Source organism: Rhinatrema bivittatum, chromosome 5, assembly GCF_901001135.1.
Source record: "Rhinatrema bivittatum chromosome 5, aRhiBiv1.1, whole genome shotgun sequence".
Classification (NCBI taxonomy): Eukaryota; Metazoa; Chordata; class Amphibia; order Gymnophiona; family Rhinatrematidae; genus Rhinatrema; species Rhinatrema bivittatum.
Window position 1 is genome coordinate 239,792,580 of NC_042619.1, and position 23,986 is coordinate 239,816,565.

The 23,986-nt window shown below is 43.9% G+C and overlaps 1 protein-coding gene across 3 annotated transcripts in view; it reads right to left on the minus strand.

Annotated features, from left to right (window-relative positions):
- LOC115092579 (interleukin-22 receptor subunit alpha-2-like) overlaps window positions 1–5,755 on the minus strand; it is a 36,645-nt gene extending 30,890 nt beyond the window's left edge. The window contains exons 1-2 of one of the 3 annotated variants that reach the window (XM_029603571.1): window positions 5,604–5,755; window positions 5,153–5,255 (exon numbers count right to left, since the gene is read on the minus strand). In XM_029603571.1, coding sequence (XP_029459431.1) covers window positions 5,153–5,198 — 46 coding nt within the window. In that variant the 5' untranslated portion in view covers window positions 5,199–5,255; window positions 5,604–5,755. Of the gene's footprint in view, window positions 1–5,152; window positions 5,256–5,420; window positions 5,440–5,538 lie in introns of those variants that run through there. The other 2 variants (XM_029603570.1, XM_029603572.1) reach the window with 2 other exon arrangements.
- Between the last annotated feature and the right edge of the window lie 18,231 nt (window positions 5,756–23,986).

Consider the following 23,986-nt stretch of genomic DNA (forward strand, 5'->3'; position numbering starts at 1 on the left):
GCTGCCGCCATTTTGCGGCGGCCATTTTGAAAAATGGCGCCGGCTGAAGACAACACGATTCTATTGAGGGGACCGTTCCGGACCGCCGCCGTTCTGGACCACCGCCGGATCCCCAGGTAATTTAAAGCATTTGGGGGGGGATTTAATTTAAAGGGTCGGGGTGGGTTTTAGGGGGGTTTAGTGTGCCGGCTCACGATTTTAACGATTTTTCACGATAGTTTACACACCCAAACGGCAACAATACGATTCCCTCCCCCTCCCAGCCGAAATCGATCGTTAAGACGATCGAGGACACGATTCACATCTCTAATAATTAAGTCACAAGCAGCACAAGGATCTATAATTACATGGTAGAGCAATGGCCAACAATCATGAATCTGCCTTAGCGTCCAATGTATGACAGTCTACCACCATTATTTTAGTAAAATTACAGTGCATCTGTTTAACAAGTAAAATGATTTAGGAGTGGAACGTATCACAAAAAGAAAAAAACATCTCAGCTTTGTACTATGCAATAAAGAATTGGGGTGACATTTAGAGGGTCATCTTGTAGCATTGCATAAACTGCATCAATTTTCAAAGCTGACATCTGTGTATTAAGTCCACTCTGAAAATTATCTACACACACACTTACAATTTGGTGCTAAATTTATGCACATACTCTTTAAAAATCAAAGTGTGTGCACCTAAGTCCCAATCTCACCCAGTCTGTCCCCTATGTGCATACAAATACACCTATATAGTATGTGTGATTGGGATTTTATGCACATTTCAAGCATGCAGTTTTCTAAATGGCCATTTATGCAGGTAAAGTACTATTTACTCACAGATGTCTGTTTGAAAATTACCCTCCCTAGGATTGGAAAAAACCAAAGCTAAGCACATCCGAAAACCAAATTCAGAAAGTCCATGTTAGATGAACTAGATCGTTGCAAATCCCTAGATCCTGCTGACATGTATTCTTGAGTGCTTAAAGATGGAAATCCTGGCATCTGCATTTCTGCCTGTGAGGCCACTTCCCCCAGAGATCAAGAGGACATGGTTTTCTTAGAATAACTGGTTCTTTTTATTACTAATATTAGGAACTTGTCAGCAACAGCAAACATTTACAGGTAAAAAAGGCAAGATAGCAGAGAGAGTTCTGTGTTCCAAATTATAAATAGACAAATCACAAATTTACATCTTCTCTCCTTCACCTGGTGAAGAACTGGTTTTTTGCCAGGATTTTGTTTGCTGACCGCTAACCTGTTGTAGTTTATTTTGTAGGCTCTGTACTAGTCTCTGATGGGAATTGTTAATTGAGTAACTTTTAGGGATGTAGCCCAATTTTGCATGTTTGCTCCATTTGATACTTTTCAGCTGCTGTCTTGGCAATATTTTGTACGTGCTTCTCCAGGCACCTTAGCCTAGCCAGACTGGCTCTTGTGTTTTTAGTTTTGTCTGGCTTTGGGTCTACTGCACAGCTTGATTGGTTTTATACATTTTTTTATGCAGCTGAGTCGTTTTGGATTCCAAAGAACTAGAATATCTTATTTTTTGTTTGGTTTTATATAATTGTTTTGTTACAGTTTTATTCTATGTATTTATTTTTGAGAACATTTGTCCTTCAAGCCAACTTGTCCAGGGTCTATTGCATGTGGTGAAATTTGTTCTTATATGTTCATTTCCTTTCCTTGACTTCTGCTACACCAGTCCAGACTAGTGGGTTATCTCCACCTGCTGGCAGATGAAGACAAATGACACTTTCTCTCTCAGTAACATTATTACTTGGTATATAGGCTAGTGCTGCACCGACAACTGCTCCTAAAATGCAACAGAGCGTAATTTTCAAAAGGATATACATGCAAATGCACTTTACATGTGTAAGTGGGCTTTTGAAAATTGCTAGAATATATACCATTGAAGCATCACTAGGTTACACATGTACGTGCACTTTAAGCACGTAAATGGGCTTTTGAAAATTACTGTGATAATATTTTACATTTACACGTGTAACTCCTTAGAAAATAACCTTTAATTAATTTTAGGAACAAAAAAGAGAGACTTTGTAAACAGAAGGGACAGAGAAAATTCTCTGGTCTATTTGTCCTGCTTAGAAAGAAAACTGTATCCCATGTATATGTGTACAGTGCCAAACAGTGCCAGAGGCAAGATAATTAGCACAGAAGTAGCAGCCTCGGGCACACTTCAAAGGTGAAATCAACATTTTCTGCTCAGGATAACAGGGTAGGCCCTGAATTCCCAGGAGGGTTCTGGATTGGTGTGACAGGACTCAAGAAAAGAAATGAACAGATAAGACCGAATTTCACCTTCGTTATCATCCTACTACAGCAGTCTAGACTAGTGGAATGTACCAAAGCCCATTCCAACACAGGTGGGAAGAAGACGGTGCTGATCCAAGAGTGCTTGTCCCAGGGTGGAATATTCATTGGTGTGCACATCTAAATCCATAGAGTCCATGAGAGACTGTCATGAGCAAGTGGCTGCCTTAAATGTCCTCTGGAACAAGTGCTGCGGCCTTTGCTCCAGACAGAGGATGCCCGAGCCCTCTAAGAATGAGCACGAAGCACCCTCAGAGCCTGTTGACTCTTTGACAAAGGTTGATTACAAGGACAAAGAGGATTCTGAAGCTGCTTCACCCCCTGCCCCAGGTCTGCTGGATAAAAGCCTATTGGTTATCTGAAACAAATTAGTTATCTTTTAAATACCTAAGAAAGGTTCATATAACCTTTAATAAGGGGAGAGATTACCCTTACCAACATATTTCCCACTCTGGGACACTGTACGAGATACTGCCTGTTTAACTAAAGGCAAAGACAACCTTGCATAAGGAAGATGGCCCTAGTTAAAAGTCATTTTATTCATACAATCCCTGAGGAAGGGGCAAGTAGTGAGAGATTTCAATTGCACAACAGAATACTTAGGTTAAATGATAGGAAGAACTTTTTAAATGAGTGCAGTCCAGCACTGGAACATGTGAACAAGTAGGCAGAATTTTGATCTTAGTCTAAGCTGTTCTTAAAACCAACCATTAACATCAATACGAAGAGAAACATTTCCATGATGGTCTGGCATCTCATTTAATTTTCTGTTGCTGAAGAAGATCATCTTCGGAACACGGTCCATGTAGAGCATCAGCTCTTGTTACAGAGATGGCTTCAGACATTGATGATTGAAGAAAATTTATTTGCATTCATATAGAAAAAAATATTAATCTTGTACATGTGATGGGACACGATGACGATTCACAAATTCACTAACAAACTGTCATTGTGAACCGGCTATGAGAGAATCCTTCACGTACATATAATTGAAAAAAAAAAATTACAGGTTGCATTTTGATGCAGGTGATTGCTTTTTGAAGCTTAAAACCCTTCAAGCATTTGTCCGATTATTAATACCGGAGATCATGCCAAGGACAGGAGGTTGAAAGAGATCAGTGGTTCCCAACCTGGGGTTTCAGTCTATCCCAGGGGGTCCTCGAGAAGGGATGCAAGAAAATGTAGCTAGGGAGCAAGCGAGAGTGGGGTCCATTATGGGGTCCATTATGGGGTCCATTATGGCCCTGAAAATGTCACCTGATGTTGCTGCAGACCAGAAAGAGGAGAAGGGGCAGTTCGCACCCAGGAGAACAGAGGTTGGGGGAAGAGAGATCAATTGCAACCCTTGCAAATCATAAACCCTACTGCTGCACTTTGTGAGGCTGTGGGGAAGCGAAGGGCCTACTGCGGCTGTCAGAATCTTGTCATCCCCTGCTGCACACCAAGAAAAGCAGAAGGAAGCTGGGTTACCGCATTGGTGAGAAATATTTCCCACTACAGCCATGTGCTCTGCCACTGGCTTGAGAGAGGAGAGCTGTACCAAAAAAAAGTGGCTCAAAGGAAGAAATGGAACTGGGTTGAAAGGGAGAAGGAATGAGACAGGAGTGAAGGAAGAAAAGGTGGATAAAGAGGGAGACAGGAATCCATGATTGACCTGGTTAAGGGGAGTGAAAGTGGATGGCAGCCTATCAGGGGAGAGGAGAGGACCCCCAGGAAGCATGCTGGATAGAGGTAGAGAGAAAGGGAGGAATAGAGGACCACCATGATCCAGGAGGGAAGAAGGGAAAGATGACTGCCAGGGATCAAGGAGGCAGGAGGAAGAGGAAACAGCCAATTTGGATAGAACATTAAACACAAGTTATTTAGGGGGAGATACAGACAGACATGGAGATCTCATTAGCTTTCTTCCTATTAAAAAGCAGGCTATTGTTTTGCTTTTTCTAAAATCTAATCATAAAAGAATATAATAAAGTATAAAGTGAAAGCAGGCTGAAAGAGGGTTTCAAAACTTGTTATGTGGGCAGACACCTGTTTACCTATGTAAAAAGATCCTTTTGAAAATGTCTGTTCCCTGCCACAGAGAGTAAAAATAGCTATGCTGTGAACAGCATACAGACTTTAACCTGTGGGGGGAAAAAAGGAGCAGGGCTAGGTTGGGAGAGGGAAAGTACATGTAGAGATTTAATTTTGAAATCCTTGTGCAAACTTTCACAGGTGTACTTTGCATCTGCTTCAAAAGCAGATGAAAGTACTGTCTTTCTCCTGCCAGCCTCAGTTTACAAAAGGAAACCGTGGGCACTTTCTCTTTGAAGATTAGATTGCAGGTCTGCAGGTACCAGTGCTGATTTTCTGCCAGGTCCAACCTGAAACTTTTTTTGAACTTGCTTCCTTTTTCCCATTGCAGCTAAATTTTAAGGTGGAATGGCCTCAACCTTCAATTATGAGGGCATTTTTTTTTAAAGCTTTGGAAATTTCCCTCCCTACATATTCAGTTTAGATCAAAGTTTTATGCATTATGGCTGATTCTGCAGTGCATCTCATTATTGCGTTTGTTATGGCATGCAACTATTAAAGAGAAGTGTGCAGGGGTATATGAAATGTTTTGAAGCTGAAAAGGGGTCCATGCTCCCTGAAAGGTTGTGAACCCCTGAACTAGATGATCACTTTGGGGTTTCTTCCAGCACTATTGTTCTATGAATCTATGATCTCCAAATTTAGCAGCTCTGTACCTCTATGAAGAAGGGTTCCCAACACAACAACAACAACAACCTTTGGCTCTTTCTTCCTATCATGTTGCCTCCTCTCTTATTTAAATCTACATAGGAGCTTACCCAGTATGCAGAGTAGACAAAGGTGCAATAGACCACTCACTGACATTTCTGCTTCAAAGTATATCCTAGTATAGATTCTTTGGCATTCGGTTCATTTCCATACCTGCAAAGGGAATGAAAGATATAAGACCACTAAGCAAGATGAGTGCACGTAACTGCTACGTGCCTATCAGAGAAGGGGCACACTATTTCCTAACGTGATCTGCCACAAATAAAAAGTGTACAAAGATCTGACTCTCGGCGCCCCCAATCTGATTTGTTCCCCCACCTGTCTGGTACCCCTAGGGAGGCAGTACTAGTTCATTCCCAACCCTCCGCCGCCTCCCGTCTGCAGCCCCAGGCGAGAGAGCAGCGCCGTATCTCTCCGCCGAAAGCCCCGAGCTTACGCGGGGCGAGGCAGAAGGAAAGTGGCCGGCACTGCGGCCTTCCCGCCCCGCGGCCAGCTCCTTACATTCCTTCCCACGAGCCGGTGCCACATCCAGTGCGCTCTTGCCCCGCCTCTTCCCGCAAGGACTCCGCCTTTAGGGAGGCGGCCCGGGTCGGGCCAGAGAGGGAAGAGCGGGGGGGGGGGGGTGCCCCCGTGAATCAGGGGAAAAAGAAAGTCGGCAGGGCCCAGATTGTAGCGGTGACATGCGGGAGCGGGGGGAGGTGGCAACAAAGTTAATTTAGGGAAACTTCAGGTGCGGGAATACCCACGGGCCGTACATTCTTCACAAAGAAGCCTCACCAGGGGGGGTAAAATGAGAGAATCTAACCCCCGCATCTCTTCCGCTCTATAATCACCCTTAAGCAAGTGGAGAACCCCACGAGCTTTCTTCTTCTTTTACCCCATCGGAGTGATCATTTCAGCTGCACCCGAAGATACTTAGGTAAAATCCTGTTCATATGAAGGCTGGGCAGAGTTCTTAGCACTAATAAGAAGCTGAGCAACCACTCCACACCCAAATACGAGCCCTGAGTTATTAGGAATGTGCATGTAAAAAATCTCATTTTCCTCTTCATTTTCTATCTACTGTTTTCCCCATTCGTTTTAGCACCCGTTAAAACGATAGAGACAAAACGTTTTGTTAGAATGCGAAACGGCACAAGACGAAACGACTGTCATTATTTACCGATTCTGGAAGCATTATTGGCATGACAATTTGTGCATATATTGCCAAAGTAATAAATAAATAAATGGTTTAAAAAAAATTCAGCTGATGCCCGCGAATTCTGTCTCTAGAAAGTACCTACAAGATATCAAATAATGCTTAAGATATTAATGTACCAATCTGCTTTTCTTTCTCTCCCCCTTATCATTCTTTAAATCCAAGACCAGACTGTATGCCTTGGTGGCATTAGGATTCCTTCCTCAGCCCTACAATAATAATAACAAAAGCTTTGTTTAGCTCCCGCCTTCTCACCTAGGAGCCCAAGGCAACTTACAACATTAAGAAACAGTCCTGTAAAAATAATCCACACCATATAAAGAGTACATTTCATAAAAAGAAAACACAAATAGACATTATTATTACTTACATTCATTATTCACTTTCAGGCGGACACAGTAAAATTCACGGGAAAGCAGGCGAGAGCCCACTCTCATGTGTGCAATTCACTAAAAAAAATAAAATATTCAAATTAGGGCCCGTGGTAAAAAGAGGCGGCTGTCAGGGGGTTTGACAGCCGATGCTCAATTTTGCCGGCTTCGGTTCTCAAACCTGCTGACAGCCACGGGTTCGAAAACCGGATGCTGGCAAAATTGAGCGTCCAGTTTTCAACCCGGTGGCCGATTTAACAATTTTTATTTTTTTATTTTTAATTATTTTTAAATTTTGGGACCTTCGACTTAATATCGCCATGATATTAAGTTGGAGGGTGTTCCCAGTGCCGGCAGAAATTAACGCCTACCTTTGGGTAGGCGCTAATTTCTGAAAGTAAAATGTGCGGCTTGGCTGCACATTTTACTTAATGAATCATGCGGGAATAACTAATAGGGCCGTCAACATGCATTTGCATGTTGCGGGCGCTATTAGTTTCGGGGGGGTTGGACGCGCATTTTCGACAGTTGAGCCCCTTACTGAATAAGGGACCCAACTGTTAACCCACATTTGAACGCGCGTTTTCGACACGCTAGTACCATTACTGAATAAGGGGTAAAGCTAGTATGTCGAAAACGCGAGTCCAAACGCCTGTTATTGACCAAAGCTGCTCCACTTAATACAAGTGAAACATAAACAAGTAAAAAATAAATACACACTAACAGTTTGGGCCCAAAATAGAAAGGTGCCATTTAAGTAACTTAGGAGGATATGACTTATCTGGCTAAGTTACAAGGGATATTCATTTACAAGGGATAAGTTACAAGGGATATTCAGTGGCATGGCATGATAACTTATATTCAGCTATGTTAAACCTGCTTGTTGGCAGGTACAACTTATGTGGCCAAGGCTAAATATTGCTACTTATCTGGATAAGTTATCCAGTTAAGTAGCGCCGCACAGATCTGCCCATTGCCTGCCCACTATCAAGCTGGCTAAGAGATAGCCGGAGAAGTGACTGATCTGGCTATTGAGCGCTAAAAGGCGCTTTCAATATCGGGCCCTTTAAAAATAACCAAGTTGCACAAATAGTGAAATTTGGACCTTATTACTAGCAGCTTAGTCAGAACTGAATTTTTAAGGGGGTCTAAGGTTAACATAGCCCTCACCCCAATCCCATTCCCATCCCTTAACCCATTCTATGTGAGTCTTCATGGCAGTGGCTACAAAACCCTTTAATTTCTGGCAATACTCTGTAGCGTCTTATGTTTTCATTCTTTCCTTACCCTGGCTGCCTCTTACACTCCCTCTGTGGTTATGGGTAGCTACTTTGTAGGGATGTGAATCATTTTTTGACGATTTAAAATATCGTCCGATATATTTTAAATCGTCAAAAATCGTTAGAGCCGCGATACAATAACAATTCCCCCGATTTATTGTCAAAAAATCGTAAATCGGGGGAAGGGGGAGGGGAAGGGGGAGGGCGGGAAAACCGGCACACTAAAACAACCCTAAAACCCACCCTGACCCTTTAAAATAAATCCCCCACCCTCCCGAACCCCCCCAAAATGCCTTAAATTACCTGGGGTCCAGAGGAAGGGTCCCGGTGTGATCTTTTACTCTCGGACCTCCGTGCGTTGTAGAAATGGCGCCGGCGCTACCTTTGACCTGTCATATGACAGGGCAAAGGTAGCGCTGGCGCCATTTTGTTTTTTTGTCCCCCGACGGCAGGAGCGTAGGAGATCGCTCCCGGACCCCCGCTGGACCCCCAGGGACTTTTGGCCAGCTTGGGGGGGCCTCCTGACCCCCACAAGACTTGCCAAAAGTCCAGCGGGGGTCCGGAATGATCTCCTACCGCGAATCATTTTCCGTACGGAAAAACGATTCGACTGCAGGAGGTCGTTCCGGACCCCTGCTGGACCCCCAGGGACTTTTGGCCAGCTTGGGGGGGCCTCCTGACCCCCACAAGACTTGCCAAAAGTCCAGCGGGGGTCCGGAATGACCTCCTGCAGTCGAATCGTGTTGCCATACGGCCGGCGCCATTTTGCGCAAAACAAGCAAGGCCACCATGGGAGCCCATCCCCGTGGTGGCGAAGAGGAAAACCCGACCCCGACCAAGCAAGGCCACCAAGGGAGCCCATCCCCGTGGTGGCGAAAAGGAAACCCGACCCTGAACAAGCAAGGCTACTACTGGAGCCCATCCCTGTGGCAGCAAAGAGGAAATCCGACCCTGACCGAGGCCACCACGGGAGCCCATCCCTGTGGCAGCAAAAAAAGAAGGCCCGTTGGAATAAAGCCGCGGTGGAACTGGAGCCCATCCCTGCAGTGAAGGAAGAAGAAATTTTTGGTGAGAGTTTGTGTATGTGGGTGTGAATGGGTGCCTGGGTGAGAGATGGTGTCTGTGTGTGTAAATGGGTACCTAAGTGAGAGCTTGTGTCTGTGGGTGTGAATGAGTGAGAGCTTGTGTGTGGGTGCCTGGGTGAAAGCTTGTGTGTATGGGTATGAATGGGTGTTTGGGTGAGAGCTTGTGTGTGTGGGTGCGAGAGCATTTGTGTGTGATTGAGAGCTTGTATATAAGAGTGTGATTGAGAAAGACTGGTCAGGGAGGTGATATGTTTCTGTGTGTGAGAGAGAGACTGGTCAGGAAGATGACTGGTGTGAGAGAGACCGAGACTGGTCATGGGGTCTAATTGGGTGTGTGTGTGTGTGTGTGAGTGACTGGTTGTGGGTGCTAAGGAAGAGGACTGTGAGGACAGAGCTTCAGCAGCCCTTGCTGCTTCTGGTGAGTGCTATTGGCCTAGAAGGGAAAGGAGTAGGAGAGTTGCTGGAGAGGGTAAGTAAAGGTGGCTTTTTAAATTTATTTTTCTTGATTGACTGCCATTTTAATTATTGGGTATTGTGCAATGTCTGCTGTTTTGAAGTATTTTATTGATATTTGGACATGTTTTAATTTTTATGAGTTTTTAATTGTTTGATATTATTCTATTCAGCAGCTGTTTTGTTACATTTTTAGTATAGCTTTACAATTATTTCTGTGTGGGGCTCTATAGCAGCTTTACTTATTCTGTTTTCCCAATAGGAAATGTATTAGTGTTTAGGGCCTGGTTTAATAGTTGTATTTCTTAGATAGGGTTGTTACTGTTGAGTGTGTTCCATAATACAGGTGTAACTTTGTGCGGGTTAGTTTGTGTCCATTATTGCAAATCCTGAGAGTCTGTTAGCTGCTATATTTCTCTTTCCATTTCTCCAGGTTCGCACTGCATGCAGAGTGGCTTTTTTGGTTTTCCGTTCCAGTTTCTGTCTCCATATTTATAATTTGTGTTTTTTCTGTACTTGGTGAAGGTCAGTTCTGGGTGTGTGACCAAAGTGAGGTGTTTTACTAGCATGTAGGCATTTGTATCAATCTTATTTGTTGTGTTTTCTCAATAGGATATGCATTAGTGGTAAATTACTGTCTTTTCATAAGGAAGGCTATTGTGCCTGGTAGTAAAGGGAGTTTGTTTTGCTTTTACTGAGATGTCATCAGAACCAGAATATCTTTTTGTATGGTGAGTTGTACAGGGTAATGCCCTAGATCTGCTCTGCACTCATTGCTGGGGGTTGAGGGGATTCCTGTGGATGCAGAGTGCATGTTAACATTTAGCCCTGTGATGGTCACATGTTCAGCGTGTCACGCACGTGAGAAACATCTGTCAGGTGTGTCCCGGACAAAAAGAGGTTGAGAACCACTGATTTGGACTACCAGGTATGGCAGGGGAGGGGTGTTAGGATGGGAAGGGAGTTCGGGGGTTTTTATGGAAGGGGGTGATCTTGTGGGAAAGGGGACATTTCTATATGGACGGGGTGTCACCACACAGCTTTTTAAATCCATTTTTTAACTGTTGGAACTGCTGGACCGCCTCTAGAGGTGCCAGGGAATGGGGGTCTTTGGGGTTTTCTTTAGGGCCATTGCTGGCTCGTTAAGAAGATGGTGACCCCATGTTATTTATACCTTCCATGGTAAATGACATCCACACCCCCCCCCCCCCCCTCCGACTGCAGATTTTTGACTCATGAGAAGCTCAGCTCATTCCTCCTTCAGCTGCTCCAACTACTTAACTCCCGCTGCAACTCCCCCTTGGGCTTGTGAAAATCCCTTAAGTAACCTTCTCCCAAACCCATCCTTTTTGTGGGAAGGAACTCTCTTTCACTCAGCCTAGGCACATACCTCCCAGAAACCTTCCATTAACTGGAAAGTTCCCCGTTATCAACCATAGCAATGATTTCTAGTGGCCAGTAGAGGGCCACATATAATTTGTGTTAGTTTATATCTACACACTTGCTATACTTATCTGGCATTACCCGGGTGCGGCAGAGGCATGACATTGTGCTGTTGGCTGTGATGGAATAGACAGTGTAAGAAATTAAATTTGCTTTCCTGCACATGCTTGGCTGTGTGTTTTTCCAGACGAGTTGGCAGTGAGACAGAGCAGGTTATGGTCAGTAACGCTGCAACAGCCAAATATCTCCTTTTACAATAGTTTCTATTTAGCTTGATCTCCAGAGCTCACTGTGGTTTGGGATGGATCAAGGCCAAGATGCTTAAAGACTCTTGAAGCGTCAAAGTAAGAGCTGCTTCGACGAAGGCAAGCAAAATGATGCAGAAAATCCTGGCCACATTCAGGGTACTGCTAAAAGCTCATAGGAACAGTGAATATGGTAGCAGATAAAGCCCGTAAGGCCTATTTAGTCTGCCCACTTTACTTCGTGGAGTAATACTATAGTGCCAGTTCTTTGCCTTACCTTCATGACTTTGCAACTTATTGAAGGAACGCCAGACTACGGTATTGGGGACAACAGAAGTTCAAATCTCTTTCCCCACCATTGCCTTCATTTTCTGAAAAGGCAGGTGTATTATAGTATACTGGTAATAAATACTCTTTCAATAGAATAAGGATCAATTAGAAATAAAGCAAATACGGTTCTCCCTCTTTATAAAGAAACCTCATTTATGAAAACCTTATTTATGCCTTGTCCTCAGTATGTGATGCTGTAAATCTGTTGGTTCCAGATGGTACCTGAAGATAGTTTACAGAATTTTAACAGCATAAAATTGTTCCCTTAAACATTTTTGTTTTCAGTTGCAGGCATGAATGAAAGTCTTAAAAACAGAGAGAGTAGAAACTGGCATTTGCTACATAAGGAAAAACTTGCTGTGACCTGTAGATGGCACTGTTTCCTAACCAGTGTAGATCAATTATCTTTTTATTATGAATTTGTTCTAAAAATTCCGAGGGAGGGAAAAATAGATACATTTTAAGGACTGTTTACTGAATATTATAATTAGCAAAGAAACAATCGATGAATGAAATATTGTTTGAATATATGAAAACGCTCAAAAATATTTGTTTCCAATAAAAAAAAATGTTAAAAAATATTCTGAATGTACTTGTGATATGATTTGATATGAGTTATGAATGATGTGGAGACTGGCAGAGACCGAGTATGTATGAATACACATTTGTGCGTGTACGTTAAAGAAGTATTTATTTTCAAATATCACAAGGATCTGTGACCAATGGTTTTGGTTTTTTTCTCTATCATACATCCGGACCCTTAAAGAGAAATCTGGGACCCTGGCGTGTCTGGTTTGTTGGGGGCCCATCCCCCTAAAATAATCTATCTGACCTTTAGCTCTAACAGACATAGGTGACCCTTCAGCTTTATTCTCCTTCATTAACTTTCAGTCCCTTTTGGCCATCCCCTCCGATGAGATTTTGATAATTAAACTTGACAAGCATGATGACTCCACCATCGCCCCTCCCAGAACAATCCCGTAAAATACATATTTGGACATGGGTGGGGGGAACAAACTTCAGAAGGCATTTATGCAGGTAAATACCGATTGCGATTTGCCCGGGCAAAAGGACTGTTTGAAAATTGGCCACCATAAAAGTAGCGAAAAGTACACACAGTTCAAAGGGAATTTATACTCGGTTTTTCTCTTTGGTAGGCAGGGCAAAGCAACTTTGAAATAGGGAGGATAACTTTGAAAATTATTTGCAATAGAACATTAATGCGCATAAGTGGGACGCGCAGAGATTTGCCTTTGTATTTTATGAATTGTGTGGTTGGAGCAGCACAGTGTTATAAAATGCTGCGCATGTACATCTCACTGCGCACCAAGGGGTAGATTTTCAAAGGCCCACGCGTGCGTCCGTGTGCGAGTGGCGATTTTATAACATGTGCGTGTCGCCGCACACGTTATAAAATATGATTCCCGTACGCACATGTGCGCCCGACTTTAATATCGGCGGGCGCATGTGCAAGCAGATGGTGTCTCGCGTGTGCAGGAGGGTGGGTGGGGGGGGGGGGAAATCTTAAAAAATAATGCACAGCGATGCAATCGGGCCTACACCAGGGGATTTGGAATGAGGAAAGGTACCCAGACAGAGAGTGCATCAAGCTAGGGCGAGAGAACACTGTAGAAATCTCATCTGTGTGTACCTTTCCCCATTCCAAATCACATCAAATCTTTACTGATGTGTACTGTGCTGTTCGTATGTCTGCCTTTGCATGTAAAACTGGCCCCCAAACCCTAGACCACCACCAAAACCTCACCTTGAGTTACTAGCTGGCCCTCCTATAGTGGTATAAATAGTTGACTACTTTGTGTGCCAACCAGGAGGCTCTCTCTCTATATATACACTCCACTCCCCTCTCCCTCTCCAATGTCCCTCATTTTCATAAACCCTACCCAAACCTCCTCCCCTTTGACTAAAATTTAAATATTTGTATACGCATCTCATGATGCGATAAATAACGCCATAACGCATTTTGCTAAAAGAATCTGAAAGTTTTTAATATTTTATGCATATTACAAATATGTTTCAGAAATCATGCCTCAGTGTCTGATGAATGTGGCCTCTATAATTTTGGGGAGTAGACTATAAGAAAAAATCAAGGCATAAAATTTAGAAATTAAAAGAAATCCATAACAAACTGTCTGAAGATAGTCACTGAAATGATTGTCTGTCTGGGCTCAGTTGAGAGGTTTCCTCTTACCACTCACCATGCAAAGTAAATTCAATTAATTTTGTCACCTCAGTAACAGTGACACAGACAGGCAGGTGAGGTAATACAAAATCCTGCAAAAAGGTCACTCAAAGCCTATATTGAAAACGTCTCATACTGAAACACCACCAACTCCCAGAACTCAAACAGTACCAGCCCTACCTATGAAAAGGCAGCAATGGAAATATTTTACCAGGCTCTGGAATGGCATTACCATTCTTTCCAGCAGGGAAAAGGTCTGGCCTGCTGAGAACAAGGGAAACCACTTATCCCACTGTCTCTTCTGCTGAACTTGAATAAGTCACTTTGTCTCCCGTTACCTCAGGTACCCACTTACAAGTGAATTTTCAAAGGAGTTTCACATGTAAATGTAACACTAGCAATTATTAAAAGACATTTACCTGTGTAAAGTGCACTTAACTCAGTAAAATCTATTGACAATTCAGTGGCATATATTGTAGCAATTTTAAAAAGCCTACTAACATGGGTAAAGTGCATTTACGTATGTAAAACCCAGTTTTAAGTGTGTAACTGTGTTAGAAAATCAGGCCCATAGACTGTAAGCGATTTGGGGGAAGGACTTATTGTATCTGAATTCTAAAAATGTTCTAAGCCACCTTGAGCATTATTTGGAAAGCTGATCTTAAAATTATTAGCAATACTCCTCCTATTGGGAATACAGAACCAGCTGGACCACGCAGAAACTAGGTGTTAGCAGAATATCTCATGCTGGTCACATACAGAATACAAAAAGCTCCTCACCAAATGCAGATCTGGAGACTAAAATATAAATAAAAACATGCAGACCCTCTTGTCCACTTCAGCCTTCCCCCTTTCCTCCTGTTCCCTGCAAGGCAGGACAGAAAGGGAAAACAACAGAAGGGAAGGGGCTGGATTAGGGACCAGACTGGCTCTTCCTTGCTTTGCTTTGCCTTGCCTTGCCATTCTAGCCTCCCTCCCTCACCCCCTCCCATCCTGTGCTCTAAAAGACAGGAAGGGAAGAGAGAAAGAAGGAGGGGGAGGGGCTACATTAGGGATCAGGATAGCTCTTCCTCCACCTGCTCTGTGCTCTCCAGGCTCTCCTCTTCCCCTCCTGTTTCCTGCAGCTTCTTCTCTGCTGCCTGAGATTGGGGCACTGAGCAACAAAGTGATGGAGCAGAGGCCTGTGAGCTCATGCACGGATGCCCCTGTTGCCATCCCCAAAATCGCTGCACTCTAGGCAATTGCCAAGTAAGCCTAATGTACAAACCCGTTCTGGCTCTTCCAGTTCATCGCCTTCTCAATTTTAATCATGTTCACTGTAATGAATACATTTCCTGAAACCTCTTATTTTGTCCATGTGTCTTGACTCGACTGTAAGCTCCGAGAAGCGGAGATGGTCTTTCATGTGCCTCTGTACAGTGCTGCGTGCATTTAATAGCGCTGCACGGAGCAGTGGGGCTAAGGAACTGCATGCAATCTGGGAAAAGCAGGACTGCTTCATTCTTTCGCTTTGGGCATGGAGCTTTGTTGTTACCGTACTGTGTTGTCATTTCAAACAGTCCGCATGAGCTAAAGTCTCCAGACTTTAGCCAAATTTCAAAGCAGATCGATGCGCATAAATCCACTCTGAAAATTTGAGGATGTGCACAGAACCGGTGCCAACATACGGGGGAGAAAGTGTAACCTCATTACAGGCATACTTTAACTAGGTGCATGAAGTTCTGTTACCAGCCCAACTCCGCTCCCCTCTGGCATGCCTCTTTGCAGAGAGCGTACACGGACGCCCAAAACGGCTTTTGCATATACCTTTACATGCACAACCCCTCTTCAAAAGGCCATTTATGTGCCTAGAACTGGGGTTTATGTGCGTAAATCCTTTTAAAAATGATCCTTCTCTGAGATCTTTACGACAACACTATGTGGGAGAGGCCGCAACAAGAAAGGGACTCCTCCATGGGTTATCTCTGGGTCAGATTATAGTGGGGTCCTTTTGCTCACTGATTCCATTGATGGATGCAGTGAAGAGGCTTTTCAGTTGTAAATTTGCACCAGGGGAACTGTACTTAAAAAAAACCAAAACGTTTACTGTACAGGGTATGCTGCCTTCTGAACTATAGGGTGCTTAATGACTGAGTGTGACATCCACAAGCTGCATTGCTTGCATCTGCTGAGATCCAGGCATTACTACAGAGCATCCACTAGGCAGAGCAGTAGCATGAACGAGAACTGCTCTGACTCACTGGAGAAGACTCGTAGTGCCTGAATGTGCCAGAAATTAGATGCTGCAGCACATGAAACTTTGAGACAGGAAGGGAGAAGGGGAGCACAGAGAAAAGAAAAAGAAGGGACAAGCCAGGAATGGTTTGCTTTTGTATCGTATATTTTGGGGGTCAATATTTAAAACGGTTTACTCAGCTAAGTTTGGATTGAGCCAGATAAACCATGGGATTGAAAACTCCCACCAGTTTGGCCATCCCTGACATACCCAGATAAGTTGTTAGCCAGCTAAAAAAGTTATCCTGTTAGGTCGGGGATGGCCCGGGGATGTTCTGGGGCGGAGTGGTGTTATAACGTGGATTTACAGTGTTATCCGGCTAACTTTTACATAGCTGGGGCATATTCAGTGATGCGGGCGGGGCTCTGAATATCCCAGCCAAATCAGACCGATAAGGTTATCCAGCTGCCCAGCAGCTAAAAATGAATCCTTTTCTTCCTGCTGTACTCCACGGCCAGAAAGTTTGCTTGGATCTGTGGAACAGAATTTTTTGTGAAATAAATGAAAATGTGAAAGAAAACAACAAAGCACAGTAATGGTTGAAAAGAAACAACACTGGACGGGTTTTACGTCTTTATCTTGCACTTGTGTAGCACCTTTCCCAAATTATGATCAAGGCACATAACGTGTTTTTACAATACAAAGTCAATAAAGCAGCAAGCAAAAAAAACAATCTTATAAATGAAATCTAACAATTATAGCATAATCAATGTGAATCGTGTGATCGATCGTCTTAACGATCGATTTTGGCTGGGGGGGGCAGGGAATCGGATCGTCGCGGTTTTGTTTTTTTTTTTAAATCGTTTAAATCGTAAATCGGGCGAGGGCGGGAAAACCGGCACACTAAAACAACCCTAAAACCCACCCCAACCCTTTAAAATAAATCCCCCACCCTCCCGAACCCCCCCAAAATGTTTTAAATTACCTAGGGTCCAGTGGGGGGGTCCCGGTGTGATCTTCCACTCTCGGGCCACGGCTGCGTTAATAGAAATGCGCCGGCGCTACCTTTGCCCTGTCACATGACAGGGCAAAGGTAGCGCCGGCACCATTTTGGTTCCTGTCCCCCGACGTCACGAGCACAGGAGATCGCTCCCGGACCCCCGCTGGACCCCCAGGGACTTTTGGCCAGCTTGGGGGGGCCTCCTGACCCCCACAAGACTTGCCAAAAGTCCAGCGGGGGTCTGGGAGCGACCTCCTGCCGTATTACAAAATGGCGCCGGCCGTATTGCAAAATGGCGCCGGCCATACCATACCATACGGTATGTGACAGGGAATGAAAAAAGATGAGAATATCATCTAGGTATACTAATATACATCAGTGAAGGAGATCTCAAAATATCTCATTGACCATATATTGGAATACAGCTAGGGCATTACAGAGACCAAACGGCATCACCAAATATTCATAATGCCCAAACGTGTTAAACACCGTCTTCCATTTGTCTCCTTCACAAATATGGATGAGATTATTAACTCGTCTGAGATCCAGTTTAGTAAATATTTTAGCTTCCTGTGGAAAGTCAGACAGCTCTGCTATCAATCAGGCCAATACAGAATGTTCTGCTCAACCAAGCGCACCGTTAGCCCCTGTTTGGACGCATGTTTTTGACGCGCTATTATTACCCCTTATACAGTAAGGGGTAATAGAGCGTGGAAAACGCGCAGCCAACCCCCGAAACTAATAGCGTTCATCACATGCAAATGCATGTTGATGAGCCTATTAGGTATTTACCCCGCAATACAGAAAGCAAAATGTGCGGCTTGGCCGCACATTTTACTTTCAGAATTTAACTCCTGCCAAAGACAAGAGTTAATTTCAAACGGCACCGGGCAAGTATACAGAAAAGCAGAAAAAACTGCTTTTCTGTACACCCTCCGACTTAATATCATAATGATATTAAGTCGGAGGCCCCAAAATTAAAAAAAAAAAATCTGCCCGCGGCCCGAAAACAGACGCTCAATTTTGCCGGTATCCGTTTTCCGAACCCATGGCTGTCAATGGGTTCAACAACCGACGCCAGTAAAATTAAGCATCGGCTGTCAGACCCGCTGACAACAGTCGCTTCCGCCAATAAGGAGGCACTAGGGATGAGCTAGTGTCCCTAGTGCCTCCTTATTGGCGCGGGTCCTAATTTAAATAGTGAATTGCGCGCCCAGGAGAGGGGCCTGGGGGCCGTTAGAAGAGCGGGCGCTCACCTGCTGCTGCTCCAGAGAGCACTGAAGAGAGGCTGGAGAATACCTAGGGCTCGAGAGTCTTTCCATCTTCTCGGAACATTGGGAGGCACAGTGTCCCTGACTGGTACAGTATAAACAAATGTTAAAGCAACATCGTCTCTGCTTTTCTTCATCAGATAATTTTGCTCTCCTGAGTTGAAGTTTTTCAAGAGCCAAAGTAGGAGCTGAGTCCATAAAGGAGCGACCAGGGGTGTTGACATTTAGGAGCCAGATTCAGGTGATGCTGGTTGTTGTCTTTCTCTCTGGTGCATTTTTGGAACCGAAAGTCAATCTTCTTCTCAAAGCGATGACACTCTTGATCCCCCTCCCCAGGTGGTGGTGGCAATGCAACTGGATAAGCATGGGTAGAAAATTCAGGTATGGGTAGCTGAGAACCCTATGCAGAGTGTAGATGTTTGAAGGGGTAGGCCACAGTGTTTGGCCATAACATACTGCAGGCAGCCAGTCCATGGAACTGCCTCCTCTTCTGTCACCACTGTTACTGCTGGCAGCAGACCTGTGTGCTGCAAGTACAGGTGGTATGCAGCAGAGAGTTGTCTGGAGTACGACTCGATAGCCCCCCACGGTTCATACAGCTGCTGGAATGCGCATGCACATGCCCCCAGCCATATCTTGTCTGACACGTTTGACTGACCATGGGCCTCTGAGGAACTGGCGATGTGCTCATGCTTTATTCTACCAGTCACCCACTTTAATGCGCCGTTCTGCTTTCCCTATAGCCAACTCTGTCGAGGATTGGTCAGATGGATGTCACTAGCCACCCACTTTCGTCTTGTGGCAAACACCTTCCGCCCTAGCTGGGGGTGCAGCCCTCCACTCCCGGTGGCAAACAGACAACATCTGGTGACCAAGCACATTATTTATATAGAGGCCAATATTCCAAAGCCATTTGGATGGATAACTGAAAGGTTATCCATCTAAATGGCTAGCTGAGGATATTCGGCGCAATGTACTCCTAAATTCTAGGTCCACATTGAGATGTGGGCCTAGAATTTAGGTGCACAACTCAGAGGCATTGTTGGGCGGGCCTCAGCTGCAAAAGTTATTCTGCTACCTCTGATATTCAGAGTTAGCCGCTTAACCCTTTGAATCCTAGATTCCTATGGCGATAAATCCGTCAACCCTAATTTCCTCGGGAAAACCAATACTTTTTGTCAATGTGCTACAAAAGTAAAAAATGTCCAAGAGGCGTGGTCATTGTTAAAAAATACCATTCTAGAAGCACAGTCCAGATGTATTCCACACATTAAGAAAGGTGGAAAGAAGGCAAAACGATTACCGGCTTGGTTAAAAGGGGAGGTGAAAGAAGCTATTTTAGCCAAAAGATCTTCATTCAAAAATTGGAAGAAGGATCCAACAGAAGAAAATAGGATAAAGCATAAACGTTGGCAAGTTAAATGTAAGACATTGATAAGACAAGCTAAGAGAGAATTTGAAAAGAAGTTGGCTGTAGAGGCAAAACTCACAGTAAAAACTTTTTAAAATATATCTGAAGCAGAAAGCCTGTGAGGGAGTCAGTTGGACCGTTAGATGATCGAGGGGTTAAAGGGGCACTTAGAGAAGATAAGGCCATCGCGGAAAGATTAAATGATTTCTTTGCTCCGGTGTTTACTGAAGAGGATGTTGAGGAGGTACCCGTACTGGAGAAGGTTTTCATGGGTAATGATTCAGATGGACTGAATCAAATCACGGTGAACCTAGAAGATGTGGTAGACCTGATTGACAAACTGAAGAGTAGTAAATCACCTGAACCGGATGGTATACATCCCAGAGTTCTGAAGAAACTAAAAAATGAAATTTCAGACCTATTAGTAAAAATTTGTAACCTATCATTAAAATCATCCATTGTACCTGAAGACTGGAGGATAGCAAATGTAACCCCAATATTTAAAAAGGGCTCCAGGGGCGATCCGGGAAACTACAAACCGGTTAGCCTGACTTCAGTGCCAGGAAAAATAGTGGAAAGTGTTCTAAACATCAAAATCACAGAACATATAGAAAGAATTGGTTTAATGGAACAAAGTAAGCATGGCTTTATCCAAGGCAAGTCTTGCCTCACACATCTGCTTCATAAACATGTGGATAAAAGTGAACCGGTAGATGTACTGTACTTGGATTTTCAGAAGGTGTTTGACAAAGTTCCTCATGAGAGGCTTCTAGGAAAAGTAAAAGGTCATGGGATAGGTGGCGATGTCCTTTCGTGGATTGCAAACTGGCTAAAAGACAGGAAACAGAGAGTAGGATTAAATGGACAATTTTCTCAGTGGAAGGGAGTGGGCAGTGGAGTGCCTCAGGAATCTGTATTGGGACCCTTACTTTTCAATATATTTATAAATGATCTGGAAAGAAATATGACGAGTGAGATAATCAAATTTGCAGATGACACAAAATTTTTCAGAGTAGTTAAATCACAAGCAGATTGTGATAAATTGCAGGAAGACCTTGTGAGACTGGAAAATTGGGCATCCAAATGGCAGATGAAATTTAATGTGGATAAGTGCAAGGTGATGCATATAGGGAAAAATAACCCAAGCTATAGTTACACAATGTTGGGTTCCATATTAGGTGCTACAACCCAAGAAAGAGATCTAGGCGTCATAGTGGATAACACATTGAAATCGTCGGTACAGTGTGCTGTGACAGTCAAAAAAGCAAACAGAATGTTGGGAATTATTAGAAAGGGAATGGTGAATAAAACTGAAAATATCATAATGCCTTTGTATCGCTCCATGGTGAGACCGCACCTTGAATACTGTGTACAATTCTGGTCGCCGCATCTCAAAAAAGATATAATTGCGATGGAGAAGGTACAGAGAAGGGCTACCAAAATGATAAGGGGAATGGAACAGCTCCCCTATGAGGAAAGACTAAAGAGGTTAGGACTTTTCAGCTTGGAGAAGAGATGGCTGAGGGGGGATATGATAGAGGTGTTCAAAATCATGAGAGATCTAGAAAGGGTAGATGTGAATCAGTTATTTACTCTTTCGGATAATAGAAAGACTAGGGGGCACTGCCTGAAGTTAGCATGTGGCACATTTAAAACTAATCGGAGAAAGTTCTTTTTCCCTCAATGCACAATTAGACTCTGGAATTTGTTGCCAGAGGATGTGGTTAGTGCAGTTAGTATAGCTGTGTTTAAAAAAGGATTGGATAAGTTCTTGGTGGAGAAGTCCATTACCTGCTATTAAGTTTACTTAAGACTAGATTTTAAAAGCCCTGCGTGCGTAAATCCTGTTGGATTTACGCGCGCAGGGCACTTGTGTGCCGGCGCACCTATTTTGCATAGGCCGCTGGCGCGCGTAAAGCCCCGGGACGTGCGTAAGTCCCGGGACTTCGTAAAAGGGGCGGGAGAGGACGTGTCCAGGGGCATGGCAGCAGTCCGGGGGCATGTCCTGGGGCATGTCCGGGGGTCAGGGGCGGTCCGGGGCGGGTCCGGGGGCATGGCGATGGTTCGGGGGTGGGCCGGGAGGGCGGTCCCCAGTTCCCTGGCACTGCGGCCTGTGCCGGGGGATGCCGAGGCGGTGCGAGCAAGTTACACCTGCTTCAAGCAGGCGTAACTTGCACAGCAAAAGGTAGGGGGGGATTTAGGTAGGGCTGGGGGGTGGGGTAGATAGGGAAAGGGAGGAGAAGATGGGGGGGGTGCAGAAGGAAAGTTCCCTCCGAGGTCGCTCCAATTTCGGAGCAGCCTCGGAGGGAACGGAGGCAGGCTGCGCGGCTCGGCGCGCGCAGGCTGCTGATTTTGTGCAGCCTTGCACGCGCCGACCCTGGATTTTATAAGATACGCGCGGCTACGCACGTATCTTATAAAATCTGGTGTACTTTTGTTCGCGATGGTTGCGCGTACTTATTTAAGATCTACCTCTTAGAGAATAGCCACTGCCATTAGCAACGGTAACATGAAATAGACTTAGTTTTTGGGTACTTGCCAGGTTCTTATGGCCTGGATTGGCCACTGTTGGAAACAGGATGCTGGGCTTGATGGACCCTTGGTCTGACCCAGTATGGCATGTTCTTATGTTCTTAGGGAGAAGTACTCCAAGGGGCATTTTAGGGGTGTGAGTGGAAGCTATTTAGTACATTTTCAAAGCGGTTCTGCATAGTAAAATAGCATATGCGTGCGTAAGTAGCCTGTATTCCTGTATATGCTCTTTTAGCAACATCAAAAGTTTGCATGTATTTTTGTTTTAATTTTATCAGCACAAAAAAGGGGTGGTTTGGAATGTTCCAGTGCGTGGTCAAGAGGTTCGCATGGAAGTTGCTATTTTTTTTTTAACTATTTCTTTATGAAATGTATCTATGCAAAGTGAAGAAACTTTGCATATCAGAAATACAATGAGAAAATAAAGATAATATAATTGAATAGCAAACACAAATCAAACATTACATTTCTCATTTCCTCAATACACCTAATAATAGAGAGGTGCAGAAAGAAATAATGGCGAGTCAAAGAACAACAAAACAGCCGAAGTCTGCAATAAAGTGACGAGCCCTGAATACAATAATAGATTGCTACCTGAAGCTACATAGGAGCAGGAGGTGATGTCAGAATTCTGCGGGAATCCACAAACACTTTGAGTTGTTCAGGAGCAACAAATACATAACACAATGATTATTATAATTGACAATACATGTGCATGGGTATCTTAATAAAAGAAAGCCCCTCCCCCCCAAAATGCCAATACTTACATCTAAATGCTAGAAATCCCTTCCTTCTCTCCTGAGTTAATCTAGAGAGATCAGGGAATATCCTAACCTTCTGAGCAAGAAATGAAATACTTATATTTTGAAAATACTTTTTCATTACCATACTTGGATCGAGTTCTGAAATAAATGATACCAACAATGTGGAACGTTCATTTTTGGTTTTATGAATTTTTTTTAAAGTTTGTTTTATTTGATGTTATTTATTATGTATGTTTCCTTTTGTTCGTCGCCTAGTCCTTTATTTGTTAGGCGATTCATAAATCAATAAAATGTAAATGTAAATGTATAACTTCAGGAGTCAAAACCCCAAGAAAAGCTGTTAAATTAGACAAATTTAAGGGAGATGCAGTAAGCTGGACTTGCTGTTGAGAAGCCACTTGATTAGGTAAGAAAACCAACTTATTAATAGAAGGAAAATCTTAGAGGAAATCTTCAAAACTTCAGAAAAATAGTTCCTTAAAGTAGAAAGAGGTCATTCTCCCATAATCTTGTGAAAATTAAACAATCTCAATGTCTGGCCTGATTTTTCAAAAACTCAGTCCTCCTTGATAGAAAATCTTGTTCCTTTATCATGGCTACATTTAACTTTTGAATGTTATTGAGTTCCTTTTCCACTTGAGAAAGTCTAGCACTGTGTTCTTCCTGGAGCCCCTGATGCAGAAGTACAAGGGTTTCCAACTGACCTGAAATATCCCACATGTACTGAGGAAATTCCCAAAGCATAAAACCAACTCCCAAATAGATTCCAGGGTCACCATCTCTGATTTGATGGGGGGGTGGTAAAGGACATCTCACAGGAAGGCTCAAGTCTTACCATTTCAGCCTCGCAGAGGAGCGTTCCAGCAGTTCCAATGGCTGGTGAAACCAAACCACCACTGAGGCTGAAACTGCACTAATCCCAGACCATCTTCGTCAAGTCTGTCAATTGCAAGGATGCTGAGACACCATGGGCCCCCTCCACATCTGTCGCACTGATACCATCATCGAGCACCACATCAGACCTGCTCTCTCGGCGGTGGAATACGATCATAAGGGCTGAGGGGGATCTCATCTCTTGGCGAAACT